The following is a 13662-nucleotide window of genomic DNA, read 5'->3' as shown; positions in this document are numbered from 1 at the left end:
TCTCATGAGTGTCTAACCTCCTACAGTCTTATCTCATGCTGCTTTCCCCCCAAGCCCCTGTTATACTGCGGCCACTCTGGTCTTCTGTGACGTTTCTGAATGTGCAGGCATCTTTCCCACTACAGGCCCTTTGCACTTGTTATTTCATCTGCCTGGGAAACTCTTCTCTCAATAACTCGCATGCCTGACTCCTTTTCTTGTCCTCCAGGTCTCTGTAGAAATGTGCCTTCCTCAGAGAGCCTTCTCCCGACCACATGACCTAAAGAAGGTCTCCAAGCTCCAAGAAGGCATTGGGATTATCCTCCCAGTGCCTTCCAAGCATGTATGCAATTACAGTCATTTTTAAAAATTGCGTATTGCTGTTTATGTGACTAGCTCCATCTTCTCAGACCTGGCTACACATTATAAGCATAAAACAAAACAACGCCAAGGGCTCTGTCCTACAAAGGTCCTTATTTTACTGCTCTGCAAGGCAGCCTGGACGTGAACATGTTATACAATTCCCGAGGTGATTCAATCTCCCTGGACAAGGTTGAGAAGCAGTGCATGGACCTGTAAGCTACCTCAGGGCGGAACTCATGTCAGTACTGCCTGGAAATGCTTGACGGATGTTTGTTTCATCAATACACATAGAAGGAAAAGAAACAGCGTTGCTTTCCAGTCGCAATTGTGGCTCCAGTCTCCCCACTCCCCCTCTTCCTGAGGTAATTCGAGTACGGCTCTACTTCTTAAGAATCGATCCTTTCATCTATCCTCAGACAACAACCGTAACACAAGAGCCCTTGGTTTTCAGTGCTGGGGAGGTGGGGGGGAATGTGACCCAGCTCACCCTTATCAGTACTCTTTTTTTATTTTTACTCTTTTGAGACGGAGTCTTGCTTTGTCACTGGAGTGCAGTGGCATGATCTCAGCTCACTGCAACCTCTGCCTCCTGGGCTCAAGCAATTCTCCTGCCTCAGCCTCCCCAGTAGCTGGGATTACAGGCGCACACCACCATGCCCAGCTAATTTTTGTATTTTTAGTAGAGACGGGGTTTCACCATGTTGGCCGGGCTGGTCTCGAACTCCTGACCTTGTGATCCGCCTGCCTCGGCCTCTCAAAGCGCTGGGACTACAGGCATGAGCCACCGCACCCGGCCCAGGCTTCAATATTCTAAGCCCATGCGCCATCTCTTCCTGCTCCATCCTCCAATTTTAGCATATGTGCTGCGGAAGCGAGCACACCCTTCTCCATTCTCTATCCTCCATGCAAAGCGCTGCCGTGAGGAGACTGGGGTGGGTGAGGCCATCTGCCATACCTGTCCATGGACAGCTGAGCGACCAGGGTGACGTCCGTGCTGTCTGCCACAGGCTCGTACTCGTAGTGCAGGAAGTACAGGTGGGTACGGTGGACAGTGAAGCGCTCTCGCCGGAACTCATAGCACAGGTCGTCCTCGTCCAGCTCAGACAGCTGCTTCTGGAGCTGCAGAGTAGGAGAGAGGGCTTGGGCACGTGAAGAAGAGGTCCCAGGGTGCCCATGAGCTTGCCCCTCGAGCCCTCCCCTCCCCGGCGTTTATCACCCATCAGGACGTTGACGGGTCAGAGGTACATGGAAGGGATCACCACTTTTATTTCCCTGTGCAACTTAATCTAATTTCAAAAAGGTGGTAAAAATCAGATGCCTGGGGACCGGGTGTGGTGGCTCACACCTGTAATGCCAGCACATTGGGAGGCTGAGGCGGGCAGATCGCTTGAGCCTGAGAGTTCGAGACCAACCTGGGCAACAAAGCAAAACCCCGTCTCTACTGAAAATAGAAAAATTAGCCGGGCATGGAGGTGTGTGACTGCAGTGCTACTCAGGAGGCTGAGGTGGGAGAATCAACTGAGCCCGGGACATGGAGGCTGTAGTGAGCTGAGACGGCACCACTGCACTCCAGCCTAGGCTACAGAGCAAAACCCTGTTTCAAAACAAAAACAAACAAAAACAAAAAGCAAACAAAAAAAAGAGGATGCCATTAACACCTGAGAAACGAATCCCCTCTTAGCTAAGAACAAAGGTGGTGCTCACTGAAAAACATATAACCAACCATAAACTCCTTAGAAACAAATGACAAATGTTTTCTTAGACAACTCAGCGTAAGAATTTCAAATAACATGGGAAAACGGGCCGGGCACGGTGGCTCATGCCTGTAATCCCAGCACTTTGGGAGGCCAAGGTGGGCAAATCACCTGAGGTCACGAGTTCGAGACCACCCTGGCCAACGTGGGGAAACCCCGTCTCTACAAAATATATAAAAATTAGCCAGGCGTGGTGGCGGACGCCTGTAATCCCACCTACTCAGGAGGCTGAAACAGGAGAAGCTCTTGAACCCTGGAGGCAGAGGTTGCAGTGAGCCGAGATCGCACCACTGCCCTCCAGCCTGGGTGACACAGTGACATTCCATCTCAAAAACAAAACAAAACAAAACAAAAATAACACAAGAAAATGCCCAAAGAAGAAAACGGTCAAAACTGACAAGGACCTCCGTATGACCTGATGCTTTTTTCTCCCTAGAGCTACTGATTTCAATCTTTGTACTAGGTCTTGGAAAAAACAAAACAAAACCAAACAAAACCAGCAAACCAGCACATTAACAAAACAGAAATTCTTTTCCTTTCATTTCACCTAAGTTTAACCAGAATCTTGGCACCGTACTTTTTTCTCTTTTCTTTTTTTGAACTCTCTCAAAGTCTTACTTCATTAATCTGCTTGTAGAACTTGTTTAACTAGCTGTACTTCTCTCTTCCTTCACCAACTTGTGAAAAGAGCAGGCACACCTGCTGACAGGGAGCTAAGGAGATAACATTTCAGATATGCCAAGGCAGATACACAGATGTGCAAATCTGCAGCTGCCCAACCGACACGGTCTCATGGGAACTCCTACCAGGCAGGTATGATGTATGTTTTACAGATGAAGAACTGAAATTAAAAAGTGACACAACTTAGCAAAAAGCTAATCCACAGTGACAAAAATTGGACCAGGGCATGTGGGGTGGGGGAGTGAGAGGCCTGGGAAGAGGCAAGAGAGGGTTGGGAGGGACAGATGACTGGAGTGAGGGGTACATGGATGTGCACTTTTGTGAAAATTCAACTAACTGTGCACTTCGAATGGGAGGACTTAGCCAGGCGCGGTGGCTCACGCCTGTAATCCCAGCACTTTGGGAGGCCGAGGCAGGTGGATCACGAGGTCAGGCGTTCAAGACCAGCTTGGCCAAGATGGTGACACCGCGTCTCTACTAAAAATACAAAACATTAGCCGGGCATGGTGGCGGGCACCTCTAATCCCAGCTACTCGGGGGGCTGAGGCAGAGAACTGCTTCAACCCAGGGGGCAGAGGTTGCAGCGAGCCAAGATCACGACACCGTACGCCACCCTGGGCGACAGAGTGGGACTCTGTCTCAAAATGAAAAAAAAAAAGAATGGGAGGACTTGTCGGATGCAATCTGTATTTCCATAAAAATCAACTTAAAAAAATGATAATTTGCCAAAGGTCACAGAAGGGTTGGTTCCATTCCTTTTTTTTTCCTGTTAAATCAGCCTTGTCTATCACATGATAGAATACAGACAAAAGTTTACATGGCAAGGGTTACCAACCTAGCTGAATATCAGAGACTGTTTTTCCAAGAAGGTGTACTTTCTTTAAATCCCCAAATCAACAGTGTAGCAGTCGACAAGAAAATATATTAAATTGCTTCTGTATAGCCTTGTACCTGTTAAGACCATTGCCTTGACAGATTACTTAATGGCGTTATTTCTCAAGATGTGTGCTATGGAAGATGATGGCATTAATTGCTCCAATTCCTTCTCTCTCCCCCACCCCCTGCCACCTCAGATATCCTTGCCCTTTGCAGTGGTGCTTACTAAAGAGGCACAGTTTATTTCTCGGGCCTTGAGTAAGGGCTGGAATCATGATGTATTTCTGCTAACAAAAAGCAAGAGAAGTAATATTGTCTCAGTCTTGAGGCTAGACCTCAAGAGAGTGTTTCTTGCACCCCTACCACTGCCATGAGAGGATACCGAGGCTAGCTTGCTGGAAGATGAGACATTTGGGGCTGAGCAGCTCCTCCCCAACTGCCCAAGTCATGCAAGCCAGCCCAACCCAGCTGCCTCAATAAATACTACTTATTGTTTTTGAGACAGACAGAGTTTAGCTCTGTTGTCCAGGCTGGAGTGCAGTGGCGTGATCTCAGCTCACTGCAACCTCTGCCTCCCGGGTTCAAGTGAATCTCCTGCCTCAGCCTCCTGAGTAGCTGAGATCATAGGCACTCACCCCACGCCCAGCTACTTTCTGTATTTTTAGTAGAGACAGGGTTTCACCATGTTGGCCAGGCTGGTTTTGAACTCCTGGCCTCAGGCAATTCGCCCGCCTTGGCCTCCCAAAGTGCTGGGATTACAGGCGTGAGCTACCGCGCCCGGCCAATAAATACTTCTTGAAGGCCACTGAGGTCTTACTGGTTTTGAGCAATAGATACTGATAGAGTGCTATTGGTATTTTGTGGGGGGCACTTTTTATTATAAGGATCTGTCCCACCTATTAAAGGACAGTCAACCTCCCGAGCTCCTGCCTACTAAATGCTTACAGCATTCTCCAGACAGCCCTGTGAAGCTCCAAATGCACATGCATATTTCCCAATGCAGCTTGGGAAACTGGTTGAGATCCAGTGATCTGTGAGACACTGTCAACTATCTCTAAAATTTTTAACTGTTAAAAGGATGCAATTAGGGATATTCAGCTTTTCAAGTCAATTTGCTGTCCTTGCCTGTTTGAAGATTCTCACCAGGCCAGCAGTTTAATATAAGACAAGGAAGCTGAAATTCTCCTTCCATCTAAGATCTATGACCCCTCTGCTTCCTTCTGACCTGTAGGATTAAATCCAGATTTCCTTGTTGACAATTAGGAGCTGCTCTCTCTGACCCACCACCCCCATACTCTACGGCCTCATCACTGGTCTCTGTGCTCCCCAAACCTGCCTTTCCCTCACACCTCCGTGACTTTGTTCCGTGCCATGCTCTTCCCCTTTCGGGAATGCCCTCCCTCACCTCGCTCCGCTCTCCTCCACCTAAAAAACCTTCCATTTACCTTTCAAGATTCAGCCCAGATGGCACCTGCTCTGTGAGACCTCTGCTCATCCCGCTGGGGAGAAGCGATCCATTTCTTCTCTGCGCTCCAAGAGCGCTCAGTTCGCAACTCCATTAAAGCACTTGTCAACTTGAACTGAAATTATTTAAGGGCAACTTTCCCGGTGAGAATGTGACACTTTACCATTGTCCCGAGCACCGTGCCTGGCTTGTGACAGGTGCTCAGTATCATGTATTGCATGCCTGAAAAATATTTGCTGTATACAACAAACCTGCAATCACTGTGAAGGTAAGACTATCCTTTCAATTTTCCTGTTGTGTCCTCTAATTATATGCACAGAACGTGATCAATAAGCCCATGTTTCAGCCCATCATTTGCTTCAATATTTGCATCCAAGGGTCTGTGACGGCTGAAAAGCTTTTGGAAAACAAACAAGCATGTGCCCAGCTCCATGTAAGGTGCTGGGTACAGGTGATTTCCTCTCCTCCCCAGAGCCCCCTGTGAGTCATCTGCAGCCTCATCTGACAGTTGAGAAGGGTAGAGGTGTCAAACCTGGGTCTGTGCCCCTCTACCACCATGCTGCTGCTTCAGAAAAGATGCCTGCTTGGCCTCACGTGAAGACGTAGATGCAACGTAGTGGCTAAGGTTACTGGTTCTAACCCACTCCTGCCTGGATGATCTCAGCGTAAGAACTCAGCGTAAGAATTTCAAATAACATGGGAAAACGGGCCGGGCACGGTGGCTCATGCCTGTAATCCCAGCACTTTGGGAGGCCAAGGTGGGCGGATCACCTGAGATCAGGAGTTCGAGACCACCCTGGCCAACATGAGGAAACCCTGTCTCTACAAAATAGGTAAAAATTAGCCAGGCGTGGTGGCGGACGCCTGTAATCCCACCTACTCAGGAGGCTGAGGCAGGACAAGCTCTTGAACCTGGGAGGCGGAGGTTGCAGTGAGCCGAGATCGCACCACTGCCCTCCAGCCTGGGTGACACAGTGACATTCCATCTCAAAAACAAAACAAAACAAAAATAACACAAGAAAATGCCCAAAGAAGAAAACGGTCAAAACGGACAAGGACCTCCGTATGACCTGATGCTTTTCTCTCCCTAGAGCTACTGATTTCAATCTTTGTACTAGGTCTTGGAAAAAACAAAACAAAATAAAACCAGCACACTAACAAAACAGAAATTCTTTTCCTTTCATTTCTCCTAAGTTTGGGTGAATGACCTAACCTTTCTGAGCTTCAGGGTCCTCAGCTGTAAAGTGAGGACAATGGTCACTACCCCAGAAGGTTATAGAAGGATTCTGAAAGATGCTGCATAGAGAGAAAACAGCGGTTGAAGAAAACATTCAGTGGATGTCACTTATTATCGTAGCTATTATCACAGGAAACGGAAACACCTGGGCCCCCGAACACACCTACGTGGACAGTTTTTGTCCTCAAACCTCACCTGAAGGAAACTGTATGGCAAGGGCCCAGAGACAGGGTTTCACCATGTTGGCCAGGCTGGTCTTGACCTCAGGTGATCTGCCTGCCTCAGCCTCCCAAAGCGCTGGGATTGCAGGCACGATCTACTGCGTGTGGCCTCTCCTCCTCTATGTGCACACACAGGTATGTACCCTTGAGTTGGGGAAAAAGACATTTCCAGGTAAATGGTTCCAGGAACCACTTTCTAAAAAGCACCATATGGTGAGTTCCTAACAGTAGGAGCTATATCCCCTTCATTTCTGAACCATCTGAACCTAGAATATCCAGGTTCTATAACGAATGTTAAAGATTTTCTGAGCAGTGGATTCACAGATGAATTTTATTGGCTTCTTTACACTTTTCTGTAGTTAATTAATTCCCTGCAATTTTCTCAAATGAGCTAATGCATGTAAAGTGTTTTGAAAACTATAAAGTGCTGCAGAAACCTAAGCAATGTGGTTATGATTATATCATGTACCTTTTCAAATTCTAATCTAGGCTTGCTTATTCCTGACTGCGTGGCTGATGTGATCCATCTTGGATGCTCAGCAAGCCTCTGTTGGATGTGCTCAGCCCCTGCATGGGGAGAGGGAGTACTGATCAACGGAGGTGCTCTCAGGGCTTCTAAAGTACACCCTGCCTTACTGGGATTGACTAGGGCAGTCCTGGGGAAGAGGCCACCTCCAGCTCTGAACTTCACGGTACCAACAATGGGATTCGGTGGTATCCACATCCCAAGCTCACCTGCAGTCCCTGCTGCGGTGTTTAAAGGGTATTACCTAGAGGATATTGTCATTTACTAACCACAGTGGGTATTGTAGAAAAAAAGTCAGGTAGTCGGGCACCGTGGCTCATGCCTGTAATCCCAGCACTTTGGGTGGCTGAGGCAGGCGGATCATGAGGTCAGGTGATCGAGACCATCCTGGCTAATACGGTGAAACCCTGTCTCTACTAAAAATACAAAAAATTAGCTGGGTGCGGTGGTGTGCACCTGTAATCACAGCTACTTGGGAGGCTGAGGCAGGAGAATCACTTGAACCCGGGAGTGGGAGGTTGCAGTGAGCCGAGATCTCACCATTGCACTCCAGCCTGGGTGACAGAGTGAAACGCTCTCAAAAACAACAGAAACAACAACAACAGTAACAACACAACAGGAAAGAAAGAAAGTCAGATATGCTGTCAGACACACCTGTCCCCAGGACTCTGGGCCAACCAGTTGCCATCCTTGAACTTGCATGTTCATTTCTCCTCTACATGGTGTTTTGCACCTTGATCCAGCTAATACTAACTGGGTACCTACTATGTGACTGATGCAATGCTAAATGTTTTCAGGTGCATTGCTTCATCAGTTTACTCCTTCAGCACAGATATCTGTTGTACAAAGGAGGAAACTAAGGCTCAGAAGCTTTCAGTAATCTGCTTCAGTGAGTGAGAAGCAGTCCGGGATGGGAATCCAGTCTTCGGAACTCAAACCAGGGACGTTTCACAACACAATTAATTACTTCTTCCCAGGGGATGGAGGTGAGAATCAAATGAGATGGTGGAAGACCCAATGTTCCGTGAATGAAGCAGGCCATAAAAAAGTGTGGTCCCAATGCAGGAAAAAGACAAAAGGAAAAGAAAAACCCACTCAAAAATAGAAGGGAACACATTACAATGTTAACGAAGATTTTCTGAGTGGTGGATTCACAGATGAATTGTATTGGCTTCTTAAACTTTCCTGTAGTTAACTAGTTCCCTGCAATTTTCTCAAATGAGCTAATGCACGTAAAAGTGCTTTGTTAACCTTCAAGTGCTACACAGATCTAAGCAATGTGGTTATTATTATATTATGTACCTTTTCAAATTCTAATTTTGGCTTGCTTATTCCTGACTGCGTGGCTAATGTTATCTCAGTGGTGAGACTCTAGCAGTTTAGAAACTGCCTCCTTGGCCGGATGCGGTGGCTCACGCCTGTAATCCCAGTAATCCCAGTACTTTGGGAAGCCGAGGCAGGCGGATCACCTGAGGTCGGGAGTTTGAGACCAGCCTGGCCAACATAGAGAAATCCCGTCTCTACTAAAAATACAAAAGTTAGTTGGGTGTGGTGGCGGGTGCCTGTAATCCCAGCTACACGGGAGGCTGAGGCAGGAGAATAGCTTGAACCCAGGAGGTGGAGGTTGCAGTGAGCTGAGATCACGCCACTGCACTCTAGCCTGAGCGACAGAACAAGACTCCATCTCAAAAAATAAATAAATAAAAACAAACAAACAAACCCCTCCAAAAAACCAAACAACAACAACAACAACAACAACAAAAAAACAAAAACAAAACCTGCCTCCTTTTCACCCAGGGTTTGGGTAATTTCTCTGGAGGGCCGTGGAGCCGGAGGGAGTATTTCATTAACAGGGTCTGAATGCTACTCTGCCCTGCTCTCCAACCACTGCCACAGGGAACAGAGGGCTCCCGACCAGGGAGGCACAGAAACAAAAGACAGATTTCTCCTGAGATAAAATGCATTTGCTAAATTGCTTCTTTGGGCAGCCAGCTGAGGCAGAGGGAGATTTGGACTCATGGGAAAATGGCCCTTTAGGCAGCCTGCATTTATTTCTCCTCATCCATAAGGACAGTGGCCTAGATTGACCTTTTGAGCTGCCGGAAATGATGGCTGGTTATGCCCGAGGATCCAGAGGGAGGACAAGTGCATCCTGGGCTCTGGCCTTACAGACTTCTGTTCACAGTTGGGCAAACTAAGGAGTGAGATTATGGGGATAACTGAAAAGCGAGACCTGATGTCTCTGACACTCATTTTCTATGTGACCTTGAGCAAGTCATGCCTCTGAATTAGTAAGACAAAGGGTTTGGGATTCATAAAGTGACTCTCAAGGATCACGCACTCACTGGGTCAGGTAAAGAGGGGAGAGCTTTGCAGGTTCTTTCTCATGTAAGACTCACACCAACTCTATAGATTAGGAACCACTCTTAGTCCTCTTCAGTAGAGGAAGACATCCATCATCTGAAAGGTTTAGCCATTGCTCAAGGTTACACAACGCACGAACAGAGCAGCTGAGATTCCAACCCAGGTGTATTTCCTCTGTATTCTTGCAGGTAACCAGGTCACTACAATGCCTAGTTGGTCAGCCTCTGGGCTTCTTTCTCGTTGTAACAGTAAACAATTCTGTGACTGCAGAGGACTCAACACATGTGTTTCATGCAGTGGCAGAAACATCCCATGCTCACCAATATCCATATTCTCCTCTCTTCCATGGCGCAGAACTAGGCTGTATCTCCAGCCTCAGTTAAGAATAACTCTGTGATAGAGCTCTGGCCAGTGGCATCTGGAAAGGCTCTGGTTAGTACACGGACCACTCTGAAGCCTTGCTCAGGCACAACCTTTACTGACCTTCTTTTCCTGGCTGACAGCCAGAGCAAGAGAATCCTGTAGAGCAGGCTGGCGTTCTGTGGAGGGCGGAGCCACAAGATGAAAGGAGCCTGGGTCCTTGAGCCTGCAGGAAAGCTACCTGCCAATCATGAACACCCATTTGGACTTTCTGCAAGTAATAAACTTCCAGCAGGTTGAGCCACATTACAGCTGCTTGTGCTACCTTAACTAACAGGCACATTTGAATGCTTGTAGCCTGTAAGTGATGGAGACATAGTACAATGGACCAATTAAGGAGTCTAGGAGGCCACCGTTTCTTTCTTCCTGGGACACCCCTCCTTCTGATGTCTTGGGGCAACGGGTGAAATTGCTCATGGGGAAATCTCCACTCAAGCATGTTCCTTTGCACTTTGAACTTGCTTTCACTTTTTAGTGGCTTCATATCCACTATTTCATTTTTTCTCCTCCCCAATTCTTGTATGAGACAGGCGAGCAGGCGAGGCTGCCCTTAGGGCCCTCAGTTGACAGATGAGGGACCAAGTGCTCAGAGAAGCTGGGGCTCCAACTCTGGTCTCCTGAAACCTAACCCAGAGCTTGTCCCTGTGGTTTCCACAAAGCTGTTACATCTTCTTAAGTCACACAGACAGGTAGAAAAAGCTCACGACCTCCCTCGTTGCCTGCTGTGTGTATTAATCAACAAGTTCCAGGAACCCAAAGCATTTTTTACGAAGGAAACCAAACTATGAGTCCATTTTCATTCTTTTGCAGGGAAGTAGGGGCTGCATTCAGGACTGTTGAGTGAAGGTTCAGAGAGGGTCTGCCCAGCCCTGACCTCGACTTAGAGGAGGTAAGAAAAAGGATCGGTCTCCTCCCTCCCAGTTATCAGTATTAATTGACGCATCACATACAATTCATAGGCTCTTATTTTATGTCAAGTCTTGTGCTACGAATGGGGAATGAGCTCCCGCTTCCGCATTTATATTATTCCTATGGTCTAGGAGGAGAGGCAATGAAGTCAGTCACTAATTACAAACACAGTGCAATCATAACACAAACCTTAATTTTGGGGGGCCTTTGCCATCTGCCACATTGTTCTAAGCTCCTGGCCTGTCTTACCTTCTTGATTCTTCTTAAGTCTATCGGGTAGGAATAACTGATTTCCATCTTACAGATGAGAAAACTGAGGGGCAGGGAGTTTAAGCAGATCACGGGGAATCCCGCAGCTGGCAGTCCAGCTGGGATTTCACATGAGGCAGCCTCATTCCAGAGCTGCCCTCCTTACCTACTGCACAAGCAGAGACGCCACTGGAGAGAGGGAGATCTGGTAGAAAAGAGAGGAAGGGAGTGTGCTGCTTTATAGACAAGGGAGGGCCGAACACCTGGCAAGTGCGGAAGGATGACAAGCAGCACCCAGAGGGGTCAAACAGGGCTCTGTGTAAGTTGCAGCCGAACAGGATCAAAGCAGCCAGGCCACAAGGGGAAACCGGGGCCCAGACTTGTATCCACTGAGTCTCCTGATCCCACAGCTCCTCTTCCCTTCACCCCCTCTGTTCTGGAGCTTAACACATTCCTAGAGGGTCCTTGAAGACTGGCCTTGAGCAGCCTAGCCTGTCTTAGGGTTTGGGGTGCTGTCCATCCTGGGCTCTGCTGTCTGCTGCGTGACTGAAGAGTTGGTGACACGCGGCTCGCACGTGACATCAGGAATGCATTCTGGGCTTTCTCCGGGGTTTTTCTGAGATACAGCTGTTTCCACAGAGCCATCTGTTTCTTGGCATTGCCTTGCAGGGTGATGCCATAAAGTGTTTATAGAATCTGTGTATATGTGTCTTATTTTTAACTTCTAATTGAGGTGATGCTGTTGTCATTTCTTCTTAGTGGGCTGAGTGTCAGGGAACGTGGCCTTGGAAGTGGCCTGTCACCTTCATAGTGTGAGAGAATTGAGCTCGGAAGCCTTCTTCATTTCAGAGGTGAGGCAGTGATCTCACAGCAGCTGAGACAGCCGGTATCCAAGGCAAGCTTTCTGGAAAGTACTCGTAACAATAACTGCCTAGGTGGCGCAGCACTTTGAATACTTTAACCCCTTTAACGTTCCTCAAAGAGCCTGGTGTGGGTACATTTACTGACCATTTTACAGATGGGAAAACTGAGGTTCATATAAGGCTAGAGTTAAGCCTAAAGTCATAGATCTAGTCTAGGGCCACAGGGTCTTGTTCTGTCGCTCAGGCTAGAGTGTGCTGGTGCCGTCTCGACTCACTGCCGCCTCGACCTCCCAGGCTCAAGTGATCCTCCCACCACAACCTTCTGAGTAGCTAGGACCACAGGCATGTGTGGTTTGCTTATTTTTCACAGAGACGAGGTCTCACGATGGTGCCTGGATTGGTCTCAAACTCCTGAGGCTCAAGTGATCTTCCTGCCTCAGCCTCTCAAAGTGCTGGGATTACAGGTATGAGCCACGATGCCCAGCTTGGGCCAAATTTTCTGCGTCCAAGTGGAGGGATGTTTCTGGCACACCACAAAGGCTTCAGGAAAAGGACTTGTTATAGTTCATTTGTTCAACAAGATTTATTGAGCATGGATCAGGTGCCAGGCACTCTTTAATGAAGACATACTGATGAATAAAACAGATAAAAAGCCCTGTAGTCACAGAGCTTACATTCTAGTGGGTACAGACATAATCAACAAAAATAAATAAGTCATGAATATATTAGTGATAAGTACTATGGAGAAAAATGAAGGAGCCCTGGAGAGAGGGAGTGCTGGGGTACGGGACAGGCATAGCAATTTTAGAGAGAGGAGTATTTTAAACAGCTGTAGAGAAACCACTCAACTATGAATCAGGGCTTGATACCGGCTTCAGCTCTGCCACCAGCCTGTTCTGTGAATTCACCTCTCTGAGCCTCTATTTCCTTCTGTATAAAATGCAGATAACAGCAGTGGCTCACACCTGTAATCCCAGCACTTTGGGAGGCCGAGGCGGGTGGATCATGAGGTCAGGAGATCGAGACCAGCCTAACCAAGATGGTGAAGCCCTGTCTCTCTTAAAAATACAAAAATTAGCCGGGTATGGTGGCAGGCGCCTGTAATTCCAGCTACTCAGGAGGCTGAGGAAGAGAATTGCTTAAACCCTTGAACCTGGGAGGCGGAGGTTGCAGTGAGCCAAGATCGCGCCATTGCACTACAGCCTGGGTGACAGAGTGAGACTCTGTCTCAAAAAAAAAAAAAAAAAAAAAAGAGATAACAGGAACTACCTTGAAGCGTTAGTGAAAGAGTAAGAAAACTGTATCCATATAACAATTAGGAGAATTGTGGAATAACCTGGATATATGTAATAATGTAACTTACTATTACATTAATACGACATACATAGCTACATCCATTTGGGAAGCCCTTCCTTGTCTTGTGGCTTCAGAGTTAGGTAGACGTGATTTCTAATCTTGCCCCCAGCACTCAGGAGTTGTGTGGCCTTGAACAAGTAAATCATTTCTTTGAAGCCTTCCTTTCCTTATCCGTGAAATGTGACTCATAATGCCTCCCTCCCTCCCTTTGTGGTGAAGATTAAAGTTGTATTTCCCTTTCTCTTTCTTTCCCTGCAGAAAATTTCCAATTCCCAAAATCTAGAAGCAAGCAGAGAAAGGTCTTAGAACAGCACAAAGAGCTGTGCTCATGCAGGAGAGACCAGAATGACTAATACCTATCACAGTAGAGAGAGGAGTATTTTAAACAGCTGTAGAGAA

General features: G+C 47.4%; 1 protein-coding gene across 3 annotated transcripts in view; it reads right to left on the bottom strand.

Annotated features, from left to right (window-relative positions):
• The window catches only part of LARGE (like-glycosyltransferase), a 692738-nt gene that overhangs the window by 44539 nt on the left and 634537 nt on the right, over positions 1–13662 (bottom strand). For all 3 annotated transcript variants that reach the window (XM_011978982.1, XM_011978983.1, XM_011978984.1), the window contains exon 11: positions 1298–1461. In XM_011978982.1, coding sequence (XP_011834372.1) covers positions 1298–1461 — 164 coding nt within the window. The remainder of the gene's footprint in view (positions 1–1297; positions 1462–13662) is intronic.

This window comes from Mandrillus leucophaeus, unplaced genomic scaffold (genome assembly GCF_000951045.1).
Source record: "Mandrillus leucophaeus isolate KB7577 unplaced genomic scaffold, Mleu.le_1.0 Scaffold2, whole genome shotgun sequence".
In the NCBI taxonomy this organism is placed as follows: Eukaryota; Metazoa; Chordata; class Mammalia; order Primates; family Cercopithecidae; genus Mandrillus; species Mandrillus leucophaeus.
This window is presented reverse-complemented; position numbering and strand designations above follow the sequence as displayed.